This window comes from Acomys minous (assembly GCF_964271855.1).
Source record: "Acomys minous genome assembly, chromosome: 2".
Classification (NCBI taxonomy): domain Eukaryota; kingdom Metazoa; phylum Chordata; class Mammalia; order Rodentia; family Muridae; genus Acomys; species Acomys minous.
The window spans coordinates 22,278,326-22,306,122 of NC_140484.1; the positions used below are offsets into that span (position 1 = coordinate 22,278,326).

The following is a 27,797-nucleotide window of genomic DNA, read 5'->3' on the forward strand; positions in this document are numbered from 1 at the left end:
ACTATGCCGCCATACCACTATGCCACCACACCACTATGTCACCACACCACTATGTCGCCACACCACTATGCCACCACACCACTATGTCACCACACCACTATGTCGCCACACCACTGTGCCACCACACCACTATGCCGCCACACCACTATGCCACCACACCACTATGTCACCACACCACTATGTCGCCACACCACTGTGCCACCACACCACTATGCCGCCACACCACTATGCCACCACACCACTATGTCACCACACCACTATGCCGCCACACCACTATGTCACCACACCACTATGCCACCATACCACTATGCCACCATACCACTATGCCACCACACCACTATGCCACCACACCACTATGCCACCACACCACTATGCCACCACACCACTATGCCACCATACCACTATGCCACCATACCACTATGCCACCACACCACTATGCCACCACACCACTGTGCCGCCACACCACTATGCCACCACACCACTATGCCACCATACCACTATGCCACCATACCACTATGCCACCACACCACTATGCCACCACACCACTATGCCACCACACCACTATGTCACCACACCACTATGTCGCCACACCACTATGTCGCCACACCACTGTGCCACCACACCACTATGCCACCACACCACTATGCCACCATACCACTATGCCACCATACCACTATGCCACCACACCACTATGCCACCACACCACTATGCCACCACACCACTATGCCGCCATACCACTATGCCACCATACCACTATGCCACCACACCACTATGCCGCCACACCACTATGCCGCCACACCACTGTGCCACCACACCACTATGCCACCACACCACTATGCCACCACACCACTATGCCACCACACCACTGTGCCGCCACACCACTATGCCACCACACCACTGTGCCGCCACACCACTGTGCCGCCACACCACTATGCCACCACACCACTATGCCACCACACCACTATGTCACCACACCACTGTGCCACCACACCACTGTGCCACCACACCACTATGTCACCACACCACTGTGCCACCACACCACTGTGCCACCACACCACTATGCCACCACACCACTATGTCACCACACCACTGTGCCACCACACCACTGTGCCACCACACCACTATGCCACCACACCACTATGTCACCACACCACTATGCCACCACACCACTATGTCACCACACCACTATGCCACCACACCACTGTGCCACCACACCACTATGCCACCACACCACTATGTCACCACACCACTGTGCCACCACACCACTGTGCCGCCACACCACTGTGCCGCCACACCACTATGCCACCACACCACTATGCCGCCACACCACTGTGCCGCCACACCACTGTGCCACCATACCACTATGCCACCACACCACTATGTCACCACACCACTATGCCACCATACCACTATGCCACCACACCACTATGTTGCCACACCACTGTGCCACCACACTAGCCATTTCTGGGTAGTAGAATTTGAATGTTGTCATTTCTGTTTATATTTTCTTCCATATTTTACCTATTATTTGAAATTTTTATAGTATATATAGGTAGAGTCTTTTTTAATTCCTTAGCTATTAATTCTTAAAATATATAACATGTAATATTTCATCTGCCTATTCCTGCATGTTGTTCTAAAAACATTAGGTAGAGAGAGGCAGGTGTGTCAAAACAAACCAGGAGGCCTGGTCTCTAGCCCAATTCTGGCCAAACCAGCCCCTAATTGTTTAGGTGTGTGTGTGTGTGTGTGTGTGTGTGTGTGTGTGTGTGTGTGTGTGTTCTCACAAATTTGACTAACAATGTCTCCACCTGTTCACTCAGATCACAGGCCGATTTTTGTCTGGTTTGTAATACAGGCAGTACCAGGCATTAAACTCTATGAAAGATAAGGACATTTCAGTTCAGTGTATTATAATATGAAAAGCAAAATGTCTGAGTGATGCCCATAAGAGCTAAGATTTCTAAATAAATCTCAAGGATTTCTTACATTAAAAATATGAAAAGTTTTAGTGGGCTGTCTTTACAGAATAGTAGAAAGAGCTACACTATTTTCCTAAAATGTAAAAGACATACATTATTAGCTAAAGTGTCAAATTTTTTGTGGTCAATTTGACTGCTCATAAATGGGCTATGTGATTGTGTTGTCTAGCAACCATGTTGACAAAGCTTTAAACATTTGCAATTAGAGGTTGAATAACATTGTAGACAGGTCCTTGAAAAGACAGTGTATATTACTGAGAGGCAATATTCCTCTTTAGAAAGACTAACAATCATTTACGTGGCCTTCAAAGCCAGGTGTTCCAGTTTGTCCCCAATGAAGGTCGACACCAGAACAAAAGCAACATGTTTGCTGTAGCTTGCAGACTACAGTCCCTCGTTGGGGAAAGCCATGGCAAGAACTTGAGACATGAGCTTGAGGCAGGCACTGATGGAGGACCACTTCTCCCTGGCTTGTTCCTCAGGCTCGTGCCCAGCAAACTTTCTTGTACAACCCAGGATCACCTGCCCAGGACTGACTGGGTGGTGGTGGTGGTGGTGCACGCTTTTAGTCCCAGCACTCAAGGCAGAGAGCACAGGCAGGTCTCTGATTTCGAGGCCAGTCTGGTCTACAGAGCAAGTCCCAGAACTACATAGAGAAACCCTGTCTCCAAAACAAAATACAACCCACACTAGTTCTTTAGGGGCTGGAGAGATGGCTCAGGAGCGAAGAGCACTGTCTGCGCTTCTGGAAGACCTGGGTTCAATTCCCAGCACCCACATGACAGCTTACAACTGTCTGTCCAGTTCAGGGCTCTGACACCCTCGCACAGACATACGCACAGGCAAAACACCAATGCACATAAAAAATAAAATAAAATCATTTTTAAACGAGTTTAATAACAAAAGAAGCACTGTGTGGCTGACAGATTATAGTTGACACCGCCTCACTGTGGGGATGCACAGAAAATACTTTCTCAGAAGTACCACCCCACAAAGCTTCTAACAAACTAGACGTTGACAATAGAGTCTTACTTTCCAGATTCCTTTTCATCTACCCCTAAAACAAGTATTACCCGTGCTCTGAATTCTGTGGTCCTCCCTGCACATCAGCACTGACAGTGGTCTGGCTTGAAATGCACAGTCCAGGTTCCAACTCAGGGGAGTCTGGTCAGGAAGTGGGAGATGGAATCATGGGTCTGTGCATTTACCCACTTCATCCTGATAAACAGATGATTCTGGAGCAGCAGAGCTAGGTGCCCACATCTGAAACCTACCTTCTAGACTCACAAAGGACTGGCATACAGTTTGTCCCTTCCCAAGCCCACACAGACAGTTGACATGTAACAATGTTAGGAGGAGACTCGGGGCCTTTAAGAGGTGGTTGTATGTATCATTAGGAAGAATTGATGTCTTTCTTGTGGGCCTGGGTTTGTTGTCATCACAAGAACATAAAGCTATTAGAAAGGAGATGGGTCCTTGTGTTTTGTCTGCACATGTGTGTGTCCCCCTGACCTTTCCTCATGAGGTCCTTAGCAGAGGCCAAGGAGCCATGGCTGCCTATTCTTTGAAGCTTCCAGACCTGAGAGCCATGAGACAAAATAAACCTCTGCTCCATTATAAATGACCCAGATGCTGATATTTTGTTATAGAAACAGATAATAGACTAAGATATAAGGTTAAGGGTCACATCAGCATTGTGGCTTAAGAGCTATCACAGTGGGACACTGACGCTGGATCAGACCTGACAGGATTCATTCCCCTCAGCATGCTGAACGCTGCCATCCTGTGTCCTTCATGTCCCAGCCCTGAGTGCTTCAGTTGCTGTGCCTCATCAGAACAGGACAGCTCCCAGGACAGCTTCAAAGGAAGCTTCTGATCCCAATTGGTCCAGCATTTCAGACTGTCCCACACAGGACTCCCAGTAAGCCTGGAATTTCTCTACATTTAGAAACTGGACCACAAATGCTATTCCTGGCTTATTTAACCATTTCCCCCAATTTTATTTGGGCCCCTGCAAAGGTATTATTCATCCCAAATCAGGCAGAAGAAACCTTAAGAGAACAATGTCTCATTTCCCCTAAGCAGGGTTGGGAAGGCTTTTGGTCATAAGTTGGTCTTATTCATAGAGAAAACAAGGTTGGACTCAGGAATGTCTCTCTTTTTCCCTTATCTTTCTTCTTAGGTATGGAGATAGGGGTTGAAAAGAAAGAAGGGAGAATATAGAAATATATAGGGATAATAGGACAAAAAGTAGATTACTGAATCTCCTCCTCAACTTAAGGCCTTGTTACTCACAAATAAGGTTATTTTCAATTCATTGGCATATACTTTTATATATTGATGCAAAATAAGTTTAATTTTGATGCACTGGTATAAAATTAAAATTTAAGATTATTCTTCACACATATTATACATATTTCTACTCTAATATGAGGTATTATACCCATACAACTCAATTATAACACGAGGTTTACTTCCAATACTTTGAAAGTGCTATTGCAGGTTGTTTAGGATAATTAAGTAATACAAGCTAATTGTTAGTTGATCAAATCATGGGCTTGTCAATTACTAGTCTATTTTTATCACAATAGTATACATCCTAGGTTTAACAGATAGACATGATTCTACAGATATATAAGGTAACATAAGTTAGATAAGGTCTTCAAAAGCCTCAGAGACCTACAGAATATGGCATTTAAAGATGTTTTTATTATTTTAAAGATTCTTTGACAACAAGACGGGTTGACTCCTGGCAACACCCAGCCTACTTCAAAGAAGATGATGAGCATCAAAGAACCTCCTTATGGAGATGGCTTCAAATGTGGCAAACAAGCCACTGGCAAAATGTTCTCATTTCTGCTACAGACAGAATTCTGCCTAAAAATGAGCAAGCTTGGATATAGGCAGAGTCAATGGCCAAACTGCCAAGATATGGTAAGCAAGTCCTCAATAATTCCTGTCTCACAAATATGTCTGTCAGATACACTGGGCCAGAAGGCTGAAGAAGATGCTCCAACATTATAGAGATGTGGGGGTGACTGTTCAGGCATCAAACTGCCTCTGCCATTTTTATCATTTTGGAAGCTGCCAACCTGCACTTCCAGTTTACTTGGGTAATTAAGTTTTATTCCTTCTCAAGTCTCTGATGTGGTTGAAGACCAGATAGTTTAATTTTACAATTAAGCTTAATTGTTTAGGGGTTAAGATGTTTTAGGTTGATAGAGATGAGATATGATAGATATTGATTTACATTCAGAATTTTAGACTCACCAAGATAGGAAAGATGTTTTCTTCAAGGTTGCCAAATACAATTAGTCAAAACACTATGAATGTAACATTTATATAATTCCTGACTGTTTCATGGTTCTTGCTGTATGTAGTTTATTGTATTTATGTGTAATAATATAAAAGTATATGTAAGAAAGAAATATAATAAAAATAATGTTTAAAAAAGAGCTATCACAGTGGGTTTAGGGTGGACATGGTGTTGAGTGGTGCATGAATTAATCGGTGATTATTACAATCAGTCGTGTCATTTTCTTCTTTTTCCTACATGTATGTCCAAGCATTTTGCCTTACAAAGCGTCTCCACTTGGCTTTCGTGGCCTTTCATCACTTAGAGCAATGATGATCTACCTCTAGACTGGAACAGGTCTGTCTGTTCAGTTCCTCAACCTGTTTTGTTTTGTTTTGTTTGGTTTGGTTTGGTTTGGTTTGGTTTGGTTTGGTTTGAGACAGGGTTTCTCTGTGTAGCCCTGGCTATCCTGGACTCACTTTGTAGTCCAGGCTGGCCTCAAACTCACAGTGATCCTCCTGCCTCTGCCTCCCTGAGTGCTGGGATTACAGGCGTGCGCCACTACGCCCAGCTCAGTTCCTCGGCCTTTAATAAGATGTTATTGCAGAAGCTGAGAAACAAAGCCGACTCCCCAGAGGGCATACTTTTCCTCATGAACATATCATTCTAAGCAAATTCTCTGTGTAAAGCACGATTTCTTTCATTCTAAAAACAGGTCCTTTGAGTTGCTTGTGGTTTGGAACTGTCTCAATAAAGTATATTTTGATCATTTCCACAACTTTTCCATATGCCCATAAACCCTTGAAATAAAGTTAATAAAGGGAAGTGGCCTGGCCTCTCCCTATGGAAAGTTAGCTATGCACAGTTGAGTGCCAGTCCTAATGTGTCCTAGGGGCTGGAAGCCACGTCCTGCAGAAGCCATCCATACCCCCGTCCCTTCCCCCTACAAGTGGAGCTTGATACAGGGCCTCTCTGATGGAAGCAGTTTGATTTTGTCTTATATCTTCATCCTAGCCTACATCTTTTACCAAAATTTGACTTGCTCCAAGGTCTACACCACACTCTGCAGGGTGTGCCCCACGAGTGAGTAAGACAAACCATGGCCGCACAGCTATTATTCCCCCTTTACATTCCTAAGCAGATGCTTCAAGGTTTACAGAGCCTATGCTTTCGTAGTCTTTATGTATGGACCTAGAGATTCTGTGACTTTCTGTGCCTCTTTCCTTCTTTTCCTACTTACAGCTTGGCATTTCAAAACCCAAGTGCAGTATAGCAACTTGTCAGTGGGCTGAGATGGAGTTACAACATTGCCAGTGTTGTAACAGAAGGCCATTCTCCTCCTAAGTATTTGGGGTGGTCTCAGATCCAGAACCTATAAACTTTCTTAGAGGAAAAAACTCTCATACCTCATCCTGCAAGAGAGTCTTGCTATATTCCAGATGATGTCGCTCTAAAATGGAAGTCCCATGAAGCTTTGCAAGTGGAGATGTGGACCTAGGAAGAAAAGAACACAGCACAGCATCATCGGCTTAGAGATTACACAGAAGCCCATATGTTTCTAGAATTCTTGTTCATGTCTTGTCACCTTCCCTACTTAACATCTGTGAAATGGCCGAACATAAAATATCATAAAATGTTATTTTTAACATAGAAGGTAAGAATGTGTCACATGGTGGAACACACCTTTCATCCTAACACTTGGGAAACAGGCAGGTGAGTCTCTGTGAGTTCAAGGCCAGCCTGGTCTACATAATGAGTTTCAGCACTACACAGTGAGACCCTATCTCAAAAAAAGTGGGATGACTCCAATGTGTAAGTGATTGAATTATGTGAATTATTTAAACTATTGAGTTTGTTCTATCCCACATGTATGAAATCTCGAGGTTCTCTAGGCTTGTGGCGCTGTCCTATGACATGTAACATCTAGCAACTGTGGAAGGCCATGAGCTATGTGCATAGAAAGTTAATTAAATAGAAATAAATTAAATATAATTTATTATGTTTAAATGTAAATAAATTAAATTTAATATATTATATACTTACATAGAAGTAAATAGATAAATAAGATTCAGGAAATAAGTACAAATGAGTATAAAGCATAAAGTGTCATTTCTTTCCTTCCCAAGGCAGTAGCATATATTTAAAGGTAAGATTCCCACTTGTTAAGAACTAAAGGTAGCTCTGCAGGAGTGGGGACCCCTACTTCTCCATACCATCTTTCCTCAGTGCCTCCTGTGTCAGGAGGGGCAGAAAAAGTGAACGTAACAAGGTAAAAGCAAGAAACAATGACAAGAGTCTGAGACCAAAATTCTGCAGGTTGTGGAAAGATTCTCCAGAGAAAGACAAATAAATATTTTTAGGAAGATGTAAGCAACGTGGGTGGCAGCCTCAGAAAATTTTTGTCTTGCTTCACAAAGAACAGAACTTTGTGGAAGAGGAGGAGGAGGCATTGCCACATCACCAACAGGTGCAGTGAACCAGTATTATAATTGATCATTTAAAACAAATACTTCAATATCTATATGGTGTCGGCACCATGTTTTGTTTTGTTGTTGTTGTTTTTTTTTAAGTTCAGTTTCAAACTTGTGGAAGAGCAGGAGAACAGATTGAGGGAGCTGGAGGAGTCATGGGCACCACAAGAAGACCTACAGAGTAAACTAATTTGGGTCCATGGGGGATCCCAGAGACTGAGCCACCAACTAAAGAGCAAGCATGAGATGGACATAGGCCCCCTACACATATGTAGCAGATGTGCAGCTTGACCATCATGTGGGTCCCCTACCAATGGAGTGGGGGCTGTCTCTGACTCTGTTGCCTGCCTTTGGATCTCTTTCCCCTACATGGATTGCCTGGCCTGGCCTCGGGGGGGGGGGGGGGGGCAGGGGGGGGGCGGGGAAGGATGCACTTAGTCCTGCTGTGACTTAAGAAGCCAGGGTGGGTTGGTACACGACTGAGGGCAGGGTTGTCTCCCCTCAGAGAAGGGAAGGGAGAGTGGGAAGAAGGGGAGTGGGAGGGTGGGACTGGTGCCATTCAGCATCTGGTGGCAGGTGGCCTGGGGCCCATGCAGCAGGCTGGTCCAGGGCTACTTGCTTCTGGACAAGAATGGACGGACCTTGAGATCAAAGGTCCGAAGGTCCCATTTCTTGCTCAGGAGCAGCTTTGAGTGCTCAGGGCGAGGCTCGTGGTAGGGGCACTAGGCCAGGTTTCCGGTGCCTGGGGAGAGGTGGAAAATATGGAGTGTTACAGTTTAGCTCTTTTAGAATGAGATTGCTGGTATCAGAAGGCAGTGGAGACTTGGGAGCGCCATAAGCTGGTGATGATAACCAAACATGTTACAGCTCCTTGTTTGAGCTGCTATGGGAAGCAGGCTGGTGTCTGAAACCTGGCAGGCAGGTCCGGTGAGACACAGGCCCTGCAGTGCTTCACCAGGGGTCAGCACCGAGCTGGCCACAGCATTGGTGATGGAGCAGGCCCCGGCAAGTGCAAAGGCAGTTCCGCCATCACTGCCTGACCACCGGGCATCCAGCTGTGGTTTTCCCCAGAATAAGTGTTTATGGTGGAGGAATGACAAACAAGAGTGCCAGCCAAGCCAGCCAGCCAGCCTTTATTTGTAAACCTTGGGCAGTGGGGAGGGGTTTGAAGGGGAATGTGTCTGATTCGCTAGGGCCAGGGGTGCCAGGATACTTAATCTACATACAGTGGTAAAAATACCTTGTTTACATGCAGGGTCCTATCACAAGGAGAATACAGGGCTTAATTATCCTATGGGTGAGGGGATAACTTCTTGGTACCATTAAAGTTCACTTGCTGGAGGCTAGGATCTCCTCAGCATAGGGTGGGGTACTTCCAGGAATTCCCTGTGCTTGCTGAGCAAGTTCTGTATCAGGAAAGGGTTGGGTCTGTAATCTTGAGGGCTATGTGACATTCCTTAAAAGTTCTGGGGTTACCAAATCAGGTGGAGTGAGGATCCAGCTGAGAAAAAGGAGGCTACCATCATAGACTGGATGCAAAAATGGCTATCTGGAGAAGTCAGACTTCAACCTTATCCAGCAGAGTCCCACGGACTGGGAGGAGAAAAGAAGGGGGGCTTCGATCAGGCTGTAAAGTGATTAAATAAATAATTGAGAAAAATATATTGCACGAAATTTTTAAAGTAAAAATTTACTTAAATCCAGAAAAATAGACAAAAATAAAATGTTTAAATTTTTAAGAGATTGGAGATTGTTCACCTCGAAATAGAATATATATATATATATATATATATATATATATATATATATATATATATATATATATTATATTCTGCACCCCCAGCTCCTTGCATGGCTCAGGGGTCATTGTGCAAGAAGAAGCAGATATCTAAAAGCAGTCATGAAGAGGCTAAGAGTCAGAGGCAGCAGATGACCATAAGGAGATAGTGTCTTCTGGACACAGCAGGGCGGCTGTACACATGACTTCACACAGTGGCTGTGACACCATGCACAGGACCTGGGCAAGCCTAAGCCAGACTAACTCCCAACAGGCCATGGGAGTTGAACACAGAGTCCCACTCCTAAATGTAGTGCTATCAGCGGTTGTCAGCTGCTGGGAAAAGGAAGGGCCAGCTTTCTCTAAGTGTGTAGCCCCTGATAAATCAATCAGGCTTGAGTGGAAGACTAGACATTGGAGAATATGTAGGCAGCACAAATTGGTTTTGGTGGGGAAAAGAAAAAGACATAAATTTGGGTGAACACAGAGAGGATCTGGGAAGACTGGAAGAGGAGTAAATATGATTTAAAAATCTACAAAATTCTCAAAGAGCTACTAAATTTTTTTAAATTTTTAAATTGGCCGTTTTCAAAATAACCCTTGACATATTACCGCTACAGGGTTGGGGAAAGTTCCACTACACAGAAAGATTGCCAAACAACAGATGGCGACATGTCTATCTAGACCACAAGCAGTTTAAATGCTAGAAAATAGGGCACACTGATACCTGGCCTCTTACACCGGGAGGACACAGCAGCACATACAAAGAACTGCCAAAAATATTAATAGCGCATTCAGTGGTCAGGAAGCAACTGGGTACCTCCAGATGGAAAGAGATGCTGGAGACTAGGTAGCCTAGACTCTTCAAGAACAATATACTGAGAGAAGCTACCTCAGGTGAAGGGAGAGTAAAGGTATTCAACAATGACATGCAACAAATGATCCTTCGTTATATCTCAAATCAATTGGAGGGAGGTGCTGTGAAGGACAGTATTGAGATAACTTAAAAAAAAAAGAAAAAAAAAGAAAAAAGAAGTAGTTTGTATCAGATTACTATCCCAGAACAACTGTAAAATTTACTTGGGAGGAGCCGCCGTGTCTCTCTGTGTATACACTTACACTTGGGAAGCACATATTGAAATAATTAGAAACAAAATACCCGGGTGTCGGCAGATGACTCACAGATACTTAAGTAACATAAAAATAATTGATATGCATACATATTCATACATATGTATCCGACTAATTTGACATGGTAATGCTCTAGAACGGGGATTTTCAGAGACGTTTCTGAGGGTTTTGAAGATATTTTAAGAATAAAGAAAAAATATAAAATGCAGTAATAATTTTCTATTTTTAGAATGCCTAGCCACAGCGAGCTTGAAGCGTTAAAACTACACAGTTCAGACTGATGTTGTCTAACTGTGCAAGCAAAAATAGCCAGAGAGCAGCTTGGACCACAGAGGGGATATGTGCAGTGTGACTGTTTAACCCTCTGGGCTTCCTTACTTTCCAGAGAATAATCTTTCAAGGTTAAATTCCAATAGGAGTGGCAAAAGCATGAAATGGAGGAGTGAGGTTTCAGCCCATTTGACTGACACCCGTTCGTCCCATCGTCCCACAGATATTTGAGGATTATGTGTGGCCATTCGGAAACCATCTACAATCTTCCTAGGAAAATCCTGAGATGATGGTTTGGTGACCAAAGGCTGGACACAAATAAAAATTACCTTAAAATTCAAAAAGTTGAAAGTGATGTGGTTTGTGCAGGAAAGGAGAGGGGAGACTGGTTCTGAGATTGCTTAAACAGATGGTCTACAAATAGAAACCATCACCAAGAGCATGAGAGGAGGCTGGGATGAGAAGACAAGGCCCAGGCAGTGTGAGATGCCTTTCTGTTGGAGGCCTAGCGGCAGCTACGTAAAAATTTCAGCCAAATCACTGGGGAAGGCACCTCATGGAATTTTCCATGAGTGTTGGGATAAGGATTGTGTTCACCCAGCTTTCACTAGCTAGCTGGAATGAAGTGCCCAAGAGTGCAGCATCATTGAGAGTCAACTTCCTGAGGCATCTTTCTAGTCGTGTGCCAGGAGACCTGCCCTTGCTCTGCCGTGAAGCACAGTGTCACCCACCCTCAAATGAGCATCAGTGGAAACGTGAAGACCTGACTTCTATGTGACGGAAAATGGGAGGGCGGGGGGGGTTGACAATCCTAAATGGTGGTCTGACGAAGTGTAACTTAAATGGACATTTCAGTTCAGAGTAAGTCAAAGAATTAAGGGCTAGCAGGATGGTTCTGTGGGTAAAGGTGCTCACCGTGAAGCCTGAGTTTGTACCTATAGGACTCACATTGCAGAAGGAGAGAACTGACTCCCAAAAGCTGTCAAGTATACTATGGTGCTCGTACATGCACACACACACACACACACACACACACACACACACACACACATCAATAAATGTAATTTTAAGATTTTTTTTTTAAAAAAAAGAATCCTTGCTTTGGGACCCACAGGTTGTAAATAACATAAAAACTCTGTAGCAAGTGTGGAGAATCATGATAAAGAAAGCCATGCGGTGGGGACTGTTGTTTAAAGAGTACTTTAAGCTGGGTGTGTGATACACGCCTCTAATCCCAGCAGGCTGGAAGGGGAGGCAAGAGGATCATGAGTTTGAGTGAGCTTGCCAGACCCTGTTCCTCCTAGGCACACCCCTCAAAGTTTTTTAAAACCTTAGTGTGTTCAGCCTGTGAAGAAAATACTTTGGGGTGGGGGGTGGGGGGAGAAAGAAAATACTTTGGGAAGAAAGAATAAAGATGTTCCAGTTCTCTTTACTATACAAAGGAAGAGGCAATGGGTGAGAACGCATATGTATTCCTGCAGATGCAGACCCCTCAAACCAGGAGAAATAGAAATTATATACAGGGAGTTCAAGTTCAGGTCAGTATCACGGAGAACATGCTCTCATTAGAATCATCCCAGGCCAGGTGGGGACTAGGGCTTTGCGGTGTGAGCTGACGGATCACCATTAGGAAAAATAATCGAGTGCAGACCACAAAGTACAGGAAGGTATACAGGGGTAGGGGAAACGAAAATTCTTACTACTTCTCTGATGGCTGCATTTGTCCAGGGAGATAGAAAAATCAGAGAACAACAACAAAACCAAAAACCCAAAACAAACAGGGGTGGGGGGAGAGAGGGGAGGAGGGAGGGAGGGAGGGTGGGAGGGAGGGAGAAAAGGAGATGAGGGGGGAAAGAAGTCTGCAAACATACAAAAGCCAACTGGCTGGGAAAACATGGTGAGCAGAGTACACAGGACCTCGGGGGAGTGATAAAACTGAAAATGGGAGCTTTCAAGTGTTGTCAGGGTGCATAGTCCAAGTCTGAGAAGATAAGGGGTCAGACAGCCTGGAGGCAAGTGATCAGACCAAAGGCGCAGGGTCAAGCCAGGAGGTGTCCCCTGTGTCCCAACAGCTTCTGGTCACTCTGCAGGTGGGCTTCCTGCCACCACCAGAGCGAGGACAAAGTCTAGTTGTTCTAGCCTTAGTCAGCCTTTCCAGAGACTGCAGTGTCTCTGAGGAATCCTGAGCAATTATTCCTGGGCAACAGGAGTACATAAAGGGGCTAGCTGAGGCTTTTGGGGGGGGCGGGGGAGGGTAGTTTGGGGTTGCATTTGATTCCAGGAACTTAATGAATCTACCAGAGGGCACCACTTGTGCCAAGGCTGAAGAAGATGGGCTTGTCCCCAGTCTGATGTCAAGAAACTCTTCTGTCACCACACATTCCTTCTGTTCCATTTGCCCGAATGAAATGGCTGGAAAACGCCAACTGATTAGATACCAGGCCAATGTGAGGCCCGGGATATGGCCCCATCCATCTCGAAAATCCACAGGCCTCAACCTAGCTCTGCTGCTGACTACAACCTAAGAGACTCCATGTTTCTCAGTCTGTTTACTTAGGCAGGAAAGAGGGGATAATGCGAGGCAGTGGGAGGTGAAACGAGGCAAGGCTACACGTGCTTACATCAGCACCAGCACACAAGGGGTGCTCATCACAGCAGGCATGGCGAGCAGTCAGCTGTGGGCCCAACTGAGGTGGGAAGATTGCAAGGATAAGGTTAGCCTATTGTACATCACAACCCTATCTTGGAAAGAGAAAGAACAGAAGAAAGAAAATTAAATGAAAAAAAGAGATGGGGGCAGAGCACAGAATGAGAGAAGACTCCACTGACCCCAGGACCCTTTTCTTAGTGAGGACAGAATGGAAAGCACAGGCTGGACCCTCAGGTGATGTCCTGGGACCAAACTTCAGTGCAGATGCTCCTTTCTGAACAGCACAGCTGTTCTAAGTCTGGAGAGACTGCTCAAAATGTGCCCCTCATTCGCCAAGTGCCTTGACTTCAAGTCCCTGGTACACAGGTCTCAGGGAAGTTGACTCCCACAACAGTCTGTGACAGGCCACTGTTATTCCTATTTCCTAAATAAGAAACTGTGTTGTTGTAATAATAATAATAATAATAATAATAATAATAATAATAATAATAATAATAAATGGTGGCACACGCCTTTAATCCCAGCTACTCGGGAGGAAGAGGCAGGCGGATTGCTGTGAGTTTGAGGCCAGCCTGGTCTACAGAGTGAGTCTAGGACAGCCAAGGCTACACAGAGAAACCTTATCTCAAAACACCAAAATAATAATAATAATAATAATAATAACAACAACAACAATAATAATTAAAGAAAAACTGCATCACAGATAGAATCAGTGAGTTGCCTAAGTTTTCAACCAGGAAGCAGTTGTAGTCCACAGCCTCCCATACCAAAGCCTATGGTCTCTGGAAGGCTTCACTACCTCTGAAGGATGTGGGTCAGCGTTGGAAGTGACCCACCATGTGTGATGTGTGGCTGAAGATTTCATATGCATCATGCAATTTCATCTCCGCAGCTGTACATCATTACTATAATTCCTAGTGTCCAGATGAGGAAATCAAGGATTGGAAAGCAATGGCTCGTGACTCCAAACCTGCCCGACGCTAGTCTGCACCTGCGATCCTGACTGAACTTCCTTCCTTGGAACGAGAGAAGGAACGGTCTGATGCTATGCTAGAAGACCAGCTGAGAGAGGACATGGTGGAACTAAAGGACCAGAAAGTGAGTGATTACAAGCCCCAGAAGACATGTTTCCCAGCCCGAGCAGGGCGCGTTCCCTAGGTATACGCTAGTGTAAGCCTTCAATTCATACCCTTGGATATTTGAATTCAATATTCTGATTAAAGTTATGTGAGCAAAGCTGGGGAACCTCAGAAATGGAGGCAGAAAGGAATGAGGCGGGCAGCCACTGTGGGGGAAGAGCAGATGCTACGAGGTGGAGGGACACAGCAGTCCTGAGACTATCAATGCGGAGGAGGAGTGAGCGGGCTGCCGATCAGGGAGGACGGAAGATCTTCCCTCCCTTCCCTGCACACAGTGCGGGCATCCGTGTCTTCACTTACTTCATTTGGTACAAATTATTGGTGCCTCTGTGGTCAATGTCATGGCAGAAAGCAGCAGCGAGCATGGCAAAAGCTTCCAGGTCTGTATAATACTTCTTTAGTCTCCCCGTCTAGAAAGATGTATGAACGTGTATTTATAGAGGTCAGCACATCTCACACCAGCTGAAACCCAGTCTGACTGCAAGGAAGTGGGGGCGGGGTGGAGTGGGAAGGAACGGTTGTCACCATATTGACCCCAAAGATTAGTTTTGTCTTTAGTGAGTCTTGTGGCACCCTGGGCAGTTTCAAAACCTAGCAGGCATCTGGATCCTTTTCCTTTAAAATGGTAAGCATGTGACTTTCTGGTTGATAATCTAGACAAGTGCCCAGGAAAACCCATACTTCTGGCATGAACTGCAGAAGGGCTGGAGTCTGTGGGATTGTGCCCTGGATGCCAACTAGTAGGTCTGACATGACAGGACATACCCCTTTCTCGTCGTCCCTCAAGCGGGGAATTTTCAAAGGTGCAAAGACTTTCAATGGCTTCCGGCATCGGTGGTACCTACCATCAACAAAGTGAACATGGTCTGTCCCACATTGAATCCGTGCCGCCAGTTGTGGTAGGTGACAGGGCGGTACCCTTTCCGAACTGTGTACATCCACCTCGTGAGAACCTGTTACCCAAAGGCAGCAACCCCGGTCAGACTTTAGAACAGAATTCTAAAGGGGAGGAGGCCTGGGCCCGCTTATCTAAAAGCCTGCTGAAGCTGTTCTGTTGACAGAGTTTGAGGCGCTGTAGTCACAAAGTTAATGATCATTTGAAATCCTAACTTGAGCTAATCTTTGGGGCTACGGAAAACATCAGTGAAACACGGCAACGGAATCAAACAGCCTTTCAAGTGAAATGGCACCTGACCTCCACAGGTACTTTGAATTTCTCCACCGCGTTTATCTCCAAAAACAGCCGCAGGCCGCATTTAACCAACTCATGCTCGCTATTGGGCAAGTCGCTGAAACGGAACTCATACAGGTCTGCTGTGTTCGGGTCCGGCAAGTCTTCCTTCTGTGGAAAGGACAGGTTGTTTCAGGATATATTCAGCCCGTGGGTCTTTATGACATACAGCCAATATCAGTGGTAAAGGGTGAACTGGAGGGGCTGGGGAGACGGCTCAGCAGAGCGAGGTGTTCGCCCCCAGGGCCTGATGACTTGAGGCCAGTCCTTAGAACCCTCATGGTAAGGACAGAACTGACCCTATGAGTTATTCTCTGACCTCTACATGTGTACCATGGCACATGATACTGTGCTATACAACACACACACACACACACACACACACACACACACACACATACACACACTAATTAAAAAGAGATACAACGATAAAAGAAACCCATGATCAAGTCCCTGTGCCACACAGCCACGCCCTGCCTCTTGGTGCTTTCTTTCCCACAATGCCATGGGCTCCTCTTTCTGACCTCTTTCTTAAACCATCTCAGTATATACAACAACTGGTATGGGATAAACAGTAAAATCTCAATTTGGAGGCATATTTAAATTCTTCTAAGTGGTTTTGACTTCAATCCAATAGCAGGGGTTCTTGTTTTAAATTTTAAACCAGCCTCAAAGGGTTAGGAATATGTGGGGGAATGGAAAGTAAACAGGCACAAGGTCATGACTGTCACTTGGAAGACCAAAAATAAATAAATAAATAAATAAATAAATAAATAAATAAAAATAATCTTTTCAGTAAAAAATTTAGTTTAGTGAGATGCGTGTAAAGTGAAGACCAGCCAAGCAGTGATGGTACACACCTTTAATCCTAGAAGCAGGCAGATCCCTGTGAATTTGAGGCCAGCCTGGTCGAGAGAGAGAGAGAGAGAGAGAGAGAGAGAGAGAGAGAGAGAGAGAGAGAGAGAGACAGAGAGACAGAGACAGAGAGAGACAGAGAGAGACAGAGAGAGACAGAGAGAGACAGAGAGAGAGAGTTCTAGAACAGCTAGGGCTACACAGAGAAACCCTGTTTCAAAAAATAAAAAACAGGTGCTTCGGGATGATTAGACAAGAAGGCACTATGAGCTCAGTGCTAAGGGAGAAGCAGGATGCTTGGGAACAGGTTCCCATCGAGCAGATGATGGGGAATGCTGAAGGGGCATCTCCACGGCTGAGCTGCTAGAAGGAAGAAGGGAAGGCAGAGGAGGGGATGGAGGAAGAAGGAGATAGGACTTACCATGGTGGGAGACAAGTCAGAGAGAGGTAACAGTCGGGAGGAGGAGGCACGGGAGGTCACTGGGAATTATCAGGAGGGAGCGGAGCACGAGGGAACAGCCTAGGCACCAGAAAGCAGTTTTGCTTAAAACAAGCATATGCTATTTGGTGTTCAAATGTTTATGAACTGATCTCAGGGAAGTTTCAACTCATGGAAGGAAGTGACCTGCTTTTCAGTCTGTTTGTGTCCCCTCAGCACAGTGCTCACTGAGCTGAGTCCCCTGGAGGTCTAGGGTAGACCATATAGCTACTGCTAACCCCTCCCTCTTGGTGCTCTCTCCCATGATGGTCATTGGCCTGAGAAGGGCTGAGCTCTGCCCCCTTCCCATGCCCTCTGGGATGGCCGTGCTGCAATCCAAAGCTACTGAGATCAATGTAGCCACGGTCTCCCCAGATCCTGGGGTGCCTATTGCTGCCATCTAGTTTAGCTACAATTGTAAAGGATCTCTGTGGGCTGAACCATACTGCACAATGATGGGGAAAGAAACAGAAAACCAAAAGACCAGTCTTTGGAAGAAATCTCCTTTCTTTCCAGCCTGGGAAAATGTCATGAAGAAGAAAGTCAACATTTACTTGAAAAATAAAGAGAGTATGTTCAAATAGATCCTACTAAAAGGACATAGGGCTCAGAGAGAAACACTTACCAACACGGCCAGGAGCTGTCTCTCTTCACACTCTTCAATTATATCTACATTTAATTTCTCCTTAAATTTCTAAAATGGAAAAGCAATAGAGGAATTCCTATGTAGACTTCTGTAAGATCACTCTACTACTAAAACCAGTTAAGAAAATTTAAAACTAGGTTGCCCTTCTGTTTACCTATAAAGACATTCTGTATGGGAAGAGACTCGTAGCAAATGACTAGGAAGAATTGTTTTAAAGAAATAACCTAATGTGATTGAGTCCTCTCCCTCTCCAAAATGTTAAAAACCAAGCCATCCTGAAAGCAAGCTACGGGCTCCAGGCAGGCAGAAAGGAAAAAGGAGACAAAGTGGCTTACATCTCTCTTCCTGCTTGCTGTAGCGGTTTCATGTGATTCCTGCACGGGCTTTCCTCTTCATCATCTCAAATACTTTAGCCAAATATCTTTTAACTCTTAATGGCGCCAGGAAGCCCAAACCAAGCCCTCAACACCAGACTACACCTATAGTCACACTCTAAAACTTAGAAAAAGCAAGAAATGAAAGTGGCTATATAATGTGGTTCCCCTTACTTTTATGATAATCAGAACATTTTTTGGCAAAAATCCACAGGCTCCCTCATCAGAAAATGATACTGGACTCAATCATGTGACTTGGTTTAGTCAGTGAGACTTTTTAGAGATTGTCATGTGAGCAAAGACTTTACGTCTCCAGGTTGCTGCTGGTCCACAATAGATGAGAGGTCAAAGAGCAAACCAGACTCACAGCTTGGCCTCCAAGGTCAATCTGAGCCTGCTCAACCCACAGCTATGTAAGCAAAAGATAGATGCTTATTAATCTAGGTCAGCGAGGTGCTGCTGTGGTTGGTACACACATAGCTGGCTGATGCACGGCTCTTCTTCAAAGTGCTGTTTTCCTCACTAACAAGCTTGGATCTAGACGTCACTGTCTCTGCTCCTCCACACCCAGGAGCTGGTTTTCACTAAGTGCTAATGTAACACGGTGGTCTGGAATTCCCCAGGAAGGGTAGCTCTCTTGCAGGCTCCTCCTCCACCTCCCCTGGGTCTTCCTCTCCTTATCCCAGAAATAAGCCTCTTCGCATTAGCCTGACTTCCCAGGCAGTAGGCGAGTCCCAGAATCTGAGGACTGGATTCCCCACTCACCAAAATAGAGCCGATTTCCTCGGGGGTGGCTTTTGTGCGGTTCATGACCATTTCCTGAGCAATGTCCTTCCTGCTTTCCAGCTTATTCACTCTCTCGTAGGTATCCGTATTTAAAAGAGACCATCCGAGAAACTGGGTTAAAGTCTGAAGTGTAAGAACAGTGACTCAGAGCCTCCAAAGTTAAATGAGCATGGCTTTGGGGACATACACGCTTTCCCATAGTGCTCTTCTTCCACCACCACCACCCCAGTTCTAGTCTTTAGAAAACGTTTTTTTATTATTGCTTGAGAGATCCACGTGTGCGTACAATCTCTTTTAATCAAATTCACCTCCGTTCTCTTCTTCCCAGCTCTTCCCCGATCGCTCCCAGCTCCCAACTTCTTTTGCTCCATGTTTAAACCCACGGGACCCACTTAGCTCTCCCTGTATGTGCGTAGGTGTGGGACCATCTCCTGGAGCATGAGTAGCTTCTCAGGGTGTTTTCCTGAAGAAAACTCACCCTTCCCCAGCCACCGATTAACAATCGCTCCTCGGCTAAGGGGTGGGGCTCCACCGGCCCTTCCCCCACCCATGCTGCCAAGCCAGATCTTTGTATGACATAAGAAAAAAGAAATTCTGAACTTCTTGTCTAGATGGTAAAATTGACTACGTTTTTCAAAATGCCGATCTTCAAGAACCTTCTGCGGCAGGAAAGGAATTACAAACAGAATAAAACAAAATGGGGCCTAAAAATTAAACAGAAGTTTGAAGCTGAGGATGAGAGAGAGTATAAAAAAGGAAGGGAGGGAAAAAAAAACACTCTTCGCTGTTTTTATAGGATTGGAAAGAACCTGGGTGAAATAAAAACTTCGCACTTGAACAGAAAATGTTGGAATTCCTAGTAATGTGTCACAGATACAAGTATCACAGACACATGTGTCACTTCTTCCCAGATTTTACCTCTGTAATGTGTTCATCTTGCTCATCGAAGGGTTTCCCATCCTTCCTGTTGTAAAACGTAGCTACCCCCACAATGTCTTCTTTCTTGTTGACAATAGGCAGGGACAGGACATTTTTAATGACCCAGCCAGTTTCATCTACTGGTCCTTTCTAGAAATAGTAAGAATAGAATAACAATAGAAGCTTGTTACTTGAATATTTTCACTTTTTATTCTTGACTATGGATTTACAAGAAATTTCAGAAGAAATGTACGGAGAAGTCCATGGACTCTTCATGCAGCTCCCACCAATGGGAACATCCCGTGTAACTGTGGTACAGTACCAAATCCAGGAAACGGACAATATTCAACCCAAAGACCTTATTTGGGTCTCGCTGGATTTACATGTGCCTTTGGGCTTATGTGTATGCTTATGTTTTATGGAAAATCTCAACTACTATTAGAATCAACCTAACTATCCCATCACTGTGAGGCACCCTTCTATTACACCTACAACCACCCCACTCACCTGCCACCTAGCTTATTTTAAAGTAAATCTTGGGGTCAGAACATGGTTAGGACGAGTCCTCTAGGTCTTCCACTCAAGTGCACCAGAACTAGGGCAACTGTGTTCTGATACTCTAATGCCCTCTTTGGTCCCCACTCCTGGGGACGGAAAGACTTTCTTAGCCTAATGTTACCTCTTTGTTTCCTTTGCTGTGTCACCATCTTACAATGCCTATGTAGGTTAATTTCTTATGTTTAGGTCTCTCCGTTAAAGGACTTAGCATAATTTCTATCTAATCCATCAAGATAGTCTTCCAGTTGATGATATTTCATGATTAGTAAGACTTGTGAGACCCAATGACAAGCCAAGAACCAGACCAGTTGCTAGAGCTGTAAGCTAGAGTCAGCTATGGGCCCTGTGTCAAGATGCTCCCAAGCTAGTGGAAAAGATGCAGACAAATTCCTTCAGAAATGTTTCTCAAAGTGTGGCCAAAACAGGAAAAAGATTTTTAAAGATATATATATATATACATTTAAGTTATATTTATATGGGTGGAGTGGTGAATGTGTGGGTATACATATGTGTCTGTGTGTGAGTTTGCACATGTAAGTGTAGTGCCCACAGATGCCAGAAGAGAGCACCAGATTCACTGAAGTAACAGACAGTGCCCAACATGGGTTCTGGGAATCCAATTCCAGTCCTCTGGAAGAGAAGAAGAAACTCAGCCACTGAGCTATCCCTCCAGCTCCCACAATAGATTCTTTTTAGGCATACATAGTCTCTGGGAAAACACCTGAAACAAGGTCCCATGCCAATTCTGATGCCCCCTCAATTGAGAGAACTACGGTGTGTGGCCAAGGCAAAGCCGCAACACATCACAATGGTTTGGGTTTTCAATGGGTTTTCAAACATCTGGTAGCTTATATAGCCCTCTACAGAGGTTTGGGTTCAGTCTTGGCTCACACATGAAGCTTCCTTTAACTTTCCAAACCCACACAGAACTTGAATTTTCAAAATTCAAACAGGACTCGTTGCCTGGAACACGCATTTTGGCACCTTGCTGTTTCCCAAATACTTCAGAACTGCGAGTTTGGGTCTTTGGAACCATGTTCTGATCAAAGGGCAGAGACTATTACATAAGTGCTCAGTTTCATGTACGCAATAGAATGGTGCTGGGCACCTAATTGTCAACACGTGATTGCTTATTATACCACAAGCAGTGTGGATAACTCATTTATTGCTTTTCATGCTGTTGTCCTTGGAGGGAAAAGCAGAAGCCCTCAGTGAAGGGGCCGTACTGGCCAAAGCTTTAGAAAAGCATTCAGTTTATAATGTTCTCAAGACTCCATCCTTGGAAATTACCAAGGAGCCACATCCCCAGCCATCATGTATAATTTTAAGCCTTCCAACATAAGCTTTACAGACCGTTTCTGGATGTTTTAGGAAATATCCATTTGCTATTTGTTCATTTTCACTTGTTTTGCTGGTAATTAGAGCTTTTGACAGCAAAGTGATAAAATAAGTCTAAAATTTAAGGTAAAACTTTTAAGCAAGACAATTCTATATACTCTTCTACACACACATACACACACATATACACATACAACATGCATACACACATATACACATACATACATACATGTACACGCAACATGCATGCACACATACACATGCATACATACACAATACACACATATATAACATGCATACACACATATATACATACATGCATGCACACACATTTGTGCACACATACATACACACATATACACATACAACATGCATACACACATATACATATACATACATACATGCACACACAACATGAATGCACACATACACACACGCGCGCACACGCACGCGCGAGCTGAGGGCCTCCTTAAAGGAAGGATCTCTAAGTTTAATTCAAGGAACACTGACTGGTGAATAGAACAAAGCCTCCCTGGCCGAAGATGCCTACAGCTAATGTGCAGCACCCGTGGGTGTGGTCTTAAGGATGAGCGGAGAGCTATTCATCAGTTAACTGTGAGGTAGAAACTATCCTGGATCATACAGCAGGACCCAAAGAACCCGAGAAGTAGTGACATCAGACTCAGGGAAGGAACACCTGGCAGAACAGAGTCTGGTGGTTCATCTGCTGACATGGAAAATGGACACAGGTATGGACAAGGAATCCCAGTAGCCTATAGGAGCCAAGGGCATGAGAAGATGAGGAAACAGGCCCTTCCTTAGAGTCTTCCCAGAGGAACACGGTCCTCTGACATCTTGATTTTAGTACAGTATGAACCATATTACACTTCTGTCCTTAAGATTGACAGACTGATGTCTATCCTGTTGTTTCCAGGAATAGGTGCTGATTCATTTTGTTTTTGTTTTTTTCTTACAGCAGCATATGAAACAGATACACTGTCCTCAGGGAACACAGTCTGAGAACCACTGCCTCTGTTGGTTTGCTCCCAAAACAGCTCGTTTTCCATCTTTGGTTTTTCTACCCAACATTGTTAGATAGAAAACAGGGAATAAGTAGAATCAGGGTAGGGCGTGAGGAGGTGGGGTAAGAATGGGAAAGCGGCCGGCGTGGTGGTGCACGCTTTTAATCACAGCACTCCACTTAGGAGGCAGAGGTAGGCGGATCTCTGAGTTCGAGGCCAGCATGGTCTACAAAGTGAGTCCAGGACAGCTAGGGCTGTTACACAGAGAAACCCTGTCTTGAAAAACCAAAACAAACAACAAAACAAAAAACAAAAAAAGCAAACCAGAGGGTGGATGATAGAGGCTGATGCTTTGGGGAGGACAGATGCCCCGTCCCGTATCTGCTCTGGGGACTAATACTCAAGGCATGCTTAGGGTGTGGTGGGGGTGTGGGGAGACAGCTGGGGACAGCTGTAGATAGACAGGGTCTTCCCCAGGGTATGGGGGAAAGGATGACACAGCATGAGTAAAATCACCCCAGTGCAGCTCTGGAACAATCTGCAAGGTTGCTGGGGTTCCCTAGGCTGATGTTGCCCATCATCAGAGTAGCCTGGTTGCCCCTGAGATGGGCCGGCCACACTCAGTCACTCTCTGGGAGGCCAGAGCCTTAGAACAAACATGATGACAAAGCATAGCAGGCCTGAACCTTTGGGGTTCTGACAAGCGTGTTTCCATGGGTACCACACTAAGTATGCTGGATTCTGAGAGATCATTATAGACTAGAGATTTGTCTCAGTTCAGGACATCCTGAAGCCACAATGATGCCCTACCCCATCCTCTTCACAGTGTGGCTCCAGGGCCCCCCGAAACCTCAGGGGGCACCTTCTTATGCTGCACAAACCCCATTCTCACCCTCTGCTTCCACAGCAGCTTCTCCAGGGCCCAATACTTAAAAATTCACCGTTTACCTTTCTTATCAATGCAGTCCACCCTGGCTCACAAGTGCTATAGATGTTGGGGCAGGGCTGGGCACACCGTAATCACAGTCAAGCTCTGGTTGCAGGAAGGGAGGGGACAAGAAGCAATGGGACCATATGGTGTTTGTGTGTTTCCACATCAGTAAACAAAGGGAGGGGCAGGCAGAGCCAGGGGAAACCTCCATTTAGCCAAACAGCTGTGTCTGGGTTTCCCCAAGGCAGGGTTTATTTGCTGCCCTGGCAGGATCACCCTTACCCTAAGGAAGCTAGCTCTTCAATCGGGCATTGCTGGGACTCTGTGTGTCTAAACAGCAGAGAGAAAGGTAGACATTAGTGGTGCTCCTGGGGGAGGGCAATTTCTACTCCTGACCCCATCAGGGATTTAACGTTTATGAAATGCAGGGCATGGACTGCTAACATGAGGAGGTGGGAGGGAGACTGCAGCATGCTGGTCCAGCAATTTCACCTAGTTCTCTAAAGGGACCAGGAAGCAGATATGATGGGCAGGTCCTTGTGGAGAATTAAATAAGCTATAAAGAAGAAGATGAACTCCAAAGTCCTTTCGTTGTTTTACTCTCTTTTCTGTTGCTGTAATAGAATACCGTGGGCTGCGTGATATATTAAGGAAAAAAATGTAAATTTATATTTCACACATTTTGAGAGATTGAGAGGTCTATGAACATGGCTCCATATCTCAGAGAGCCGCTCACTGCACTGCAACATGGCAAAGGGCATCACAGGACAAGAGGGCCTGAAAAAAAATGCTTTTTCTAACGAAGCTAGTGATGATGCCCTGTGCCTTCTGGCTCCACCCACCCTCTATTCTGAATTACCTCTCCACATCCCTATCAGGAAATAGTGTGTACATGAACATGGAGATCAAGCTTTCAGCACAAGGCCTCTGAGGGACTCCACGGGCACCACACGCGTGACAGTGGGCGGAAGTAAATCCACAGGAGCTGGTTGGGGGACTCCCTCTCCAGGATGTGATTTTCTGAATAGTGATGAAGAAGAGGTAAAATCCAGAGAACCAATAAGAACTTTTTTCTTTTTTCTTTTTCTTTCTTTTTTTCTTTTCTTTTCTTTCTTTCTTTCTTTCTTTTTTTTTTTTGATCACAGTCACAGTATACTATAGGAAGGGCTGCTGAGAAAGGCATCACAGGGCTGGGCTGGGGCGGGGCCAATCATTCATGCAAACAAGGGCTATGGAGGACCAGTCATGTACCAGGCTCAGTTGTTGCCCCTAAAATACCAAGAGTAGGAGGGAATGGAAGTATAGCAGTGTGCAAGCATGTGTCCATACACAGACACAGACACACACACCACACACCACACACCACACACCACACACACACATACACCACACACACACACACACCACACACACACACACACACACCACACCACACACACACATACACCACACACCACACACACACACACACACCACACACACACATACACCACACACCACACACACACACACACACCACACACACACACATACTCCCCTTCCTCTTTTTTTTCTTCTCTCAGGCTCCTTTTTCAAACCTGCTTCCTGATAGTCATTGGCCCAGCTAGAGTTTTGGAGCTTGGGCCCCGTGTGTGTGCCTGCTGATTACACCTAAGGCGCCCATAAGGTAGACCCTGTGGATAAGGAGGACGCAAGAGCACCCACACTGTCAGATTCTGTTCAGTCCTGAGGGCTGAGGCAGGCCCATGGCTACCCTTACCTGAAATGTGAAGTACTCATCTGCAGGCGCATTCAGCATGTTACAGATCTGTGAAGCAAGAGACAGAGTCCTTTTTGCAACATCGTGAGGCTGGGGCCATGTACGCCCATGAGGGAGGAGGGTAAGAGAGGGCATGCTGGGAGTGAGGGTTTCCCACACCGCTCTTGGCTGCTTGGTGAACACATTGACACACACTCCCTAGGCCAGGCTGGATTTGCTAACAGCTCCCGGAAGTGACCTCCTTTTCTTTTAAGCCATTGACTGACATTAAGTGCCATATTTGCTTCTCATTCTCCCACTTCCTTGTCCTTTGACTTCCAGATAAATCCTTAGCCCAAACATCAGAGAAAGGTGACCAGAAGCACCGTCCTGCTGAGGCAGGCATTAGCATGGCTGCTGGGCTTGGGTTCTATTCTTTCACAAAGTAAGGTGACTGAGGGGCTAGGGGAAGGGGCCAGGCAGGGTTTCCATTCCTCCAGAGTAAGAACTTCCTATGAAATACAGCTGCTCTTAACTTCCAGGATTCGGAGACTGTTTCTCACACCCATTTTGAGTTGCTCTGGATTATCTGTACCTGGGCCAAATGTACAAGCTGGTCTTAATTCAAAACTGTATTTTCACCTCAACCAGAGTTTAACTTAAAATGATAGCATTTCTAGCTTGGATGGTAATGGGTGAGTAACCTTCTTCTTTTAAAGATGAGGACCTTGAAGTCCAGAAAGACTTAGTGTTCTGTTTAGATTCACTGGGTGAAACTCAGATTGTGATCTCCAAAGAGGGGGGTGGGCCCTCCCGGCTAGGGGCTGGGGAAAGCCCTGGGCTGTATAGGTTGCCCATTCACCTCATGTAAATACTTCTACCATGGAGAGTACAGGCTGCCAGCATTTACCTGCTCACAAAATTCCTGAAAAAAAACCAATCTGACAGTTTTGCATTGAGGTCTGGAGGGCATCTCACACACCACTCCAAGCTCTGTGAGCCACACACCCTGCTGGTGTCATGTGCTTTCTCAGGGTGGATAACACATATCCTCTGTTTTTACACTAGCCTTACAAAGAAAATGTGGAAGTCTGGAAGTCGCCTGAAGCCTTTGTTTATTTATTTGTGCATGTTTACTTTGGGGGTTGTTTGTTTGTTCTTCTTTGTTTGAGTCTGGATTTCTCTATGCAGCTTTGCAGGGCATGGGATCAGCAGTGCTCCCCCTCTGTTGGGATCATAGGCATGCACCCCTAAACCCAGCACCTTCTGTTTCTGTGATTATGTATAATTTAAGAACTTGAGGACTCTTTGGTGCCATCGTTGACTTCGTGATCTAATTGAATGTTTGGCATTACCTCATGGACTGCTCATCTCCCAAAAGTGGTTTAAAGATGCAAACCAATCAATTCTTTTTTTTTCTAGCCTTCCGGTCATGAACATGTTTTTCAGCCTTTACTTTGAGGTCTCACAGAAAACATTTGTGATCATAGTGAGATCCGTGAGCTCTCGAGATGGAATTGAGCCCTATCCGGAGTCATAGCCACCGACTTTGACTATCTCTGGCTTTAAACAGGTGCCTGAAAGTGTGTGGCTTCAGAGTAAGAGGTCGAGAAATGGATGAATCTTTCCCAAGTTAACTAAATATTCCCACATGATTTCAAATCCTGACTAGCCTACATTTTCCTTCCTGGATTCCTTTTACCTACGTCAATCATGCATTCCTGATTCGGCGATTGTATCTGTCTTGTGACTCGTAAGAGTCTCATACCCTTGTTAACTTAGCATTTAAGTTTGTCTAATGACTTACAAACCCATTTTCAGCAACGTATGTTGGCAATCCACTAACGAGCGTCCAGTGGTCTGCAGGAGGCGACCTTGGAGAAGATTGGAAAAGTCATTGGCACATATAGAAATGATCAGGCACAAAACCCCAGTGGCAGCACCCACGGCTACTTCAGGGAAACACGCACGGAATGACGTTGATCTCTTCTTTTCCATGTAAAATGTAATCGATGACTTTATAAAAGATGATTTCCTGGGAAGGAAGGAGAATGTGGGCACAGTGTTATCTCCCAAAGAAAAAGATCTTCACTGAAGAACTGCGCTTTAAAATTCTTATAAGTAGCACCCGATTTCCTAGCCACAGCTTTCTGTATAAGGTAAATCACTAAGCTACTCACATATTAGTTACAGGCTTGTGATCATAC

The 27,797-nt window shown here is 45.1% G+C and overlaps 1 protein-coding gene across 1 annotated transcript in view; it reads right to left on the reverse strand.

The window, feature by feature from the left end:
• Positions 1-27,797, reverse strand: part of PDE6C (phosphodiesterase 6C) — a 63,438-nt gene that overhangs the window by 12,512 nt on the left and 23,129 nt on the right. The window contains exons 6-15 of the mRNA XM_084763948.1: positions 27,561-27,625; positions 27,398-27,464; positions 25,612-25,659; positions 20,004-20,153; positions 19,065-19,208; positions 17,905-17,973; positions 15,911-16,057; positions 15,561-15,668; positions 15,016-15,125; positions 6,684-6,771 (exon numbers count right to left, since the gene is read on the reverse strand). Of these exons, the coding sequence (XP_084620074.1) occupies positions 6,684-6,771; positions 15,016-15,125; positions 15,561-15,668; positions 15,911-16,057; positions 17,905-17,973; positions 19,065-19,208; positions 20,004-20,153; positions 25,612-25,659; positions 27,398-27,464; positions 27,561-27,625 (996 nt within the window). The remainder of the gene's footprint in view (positions 1-6,683; positions 6,772-15,015; positions 15,126-15,560; positions 15,669-15,910; positions 16,058-17,904; positions 17,974-19,064; positions 19,209-20,003; positions 20,154-25,611; positions 25,660-27,397; positions 27,465-27,560; positions 27,626-27,797) is intronic.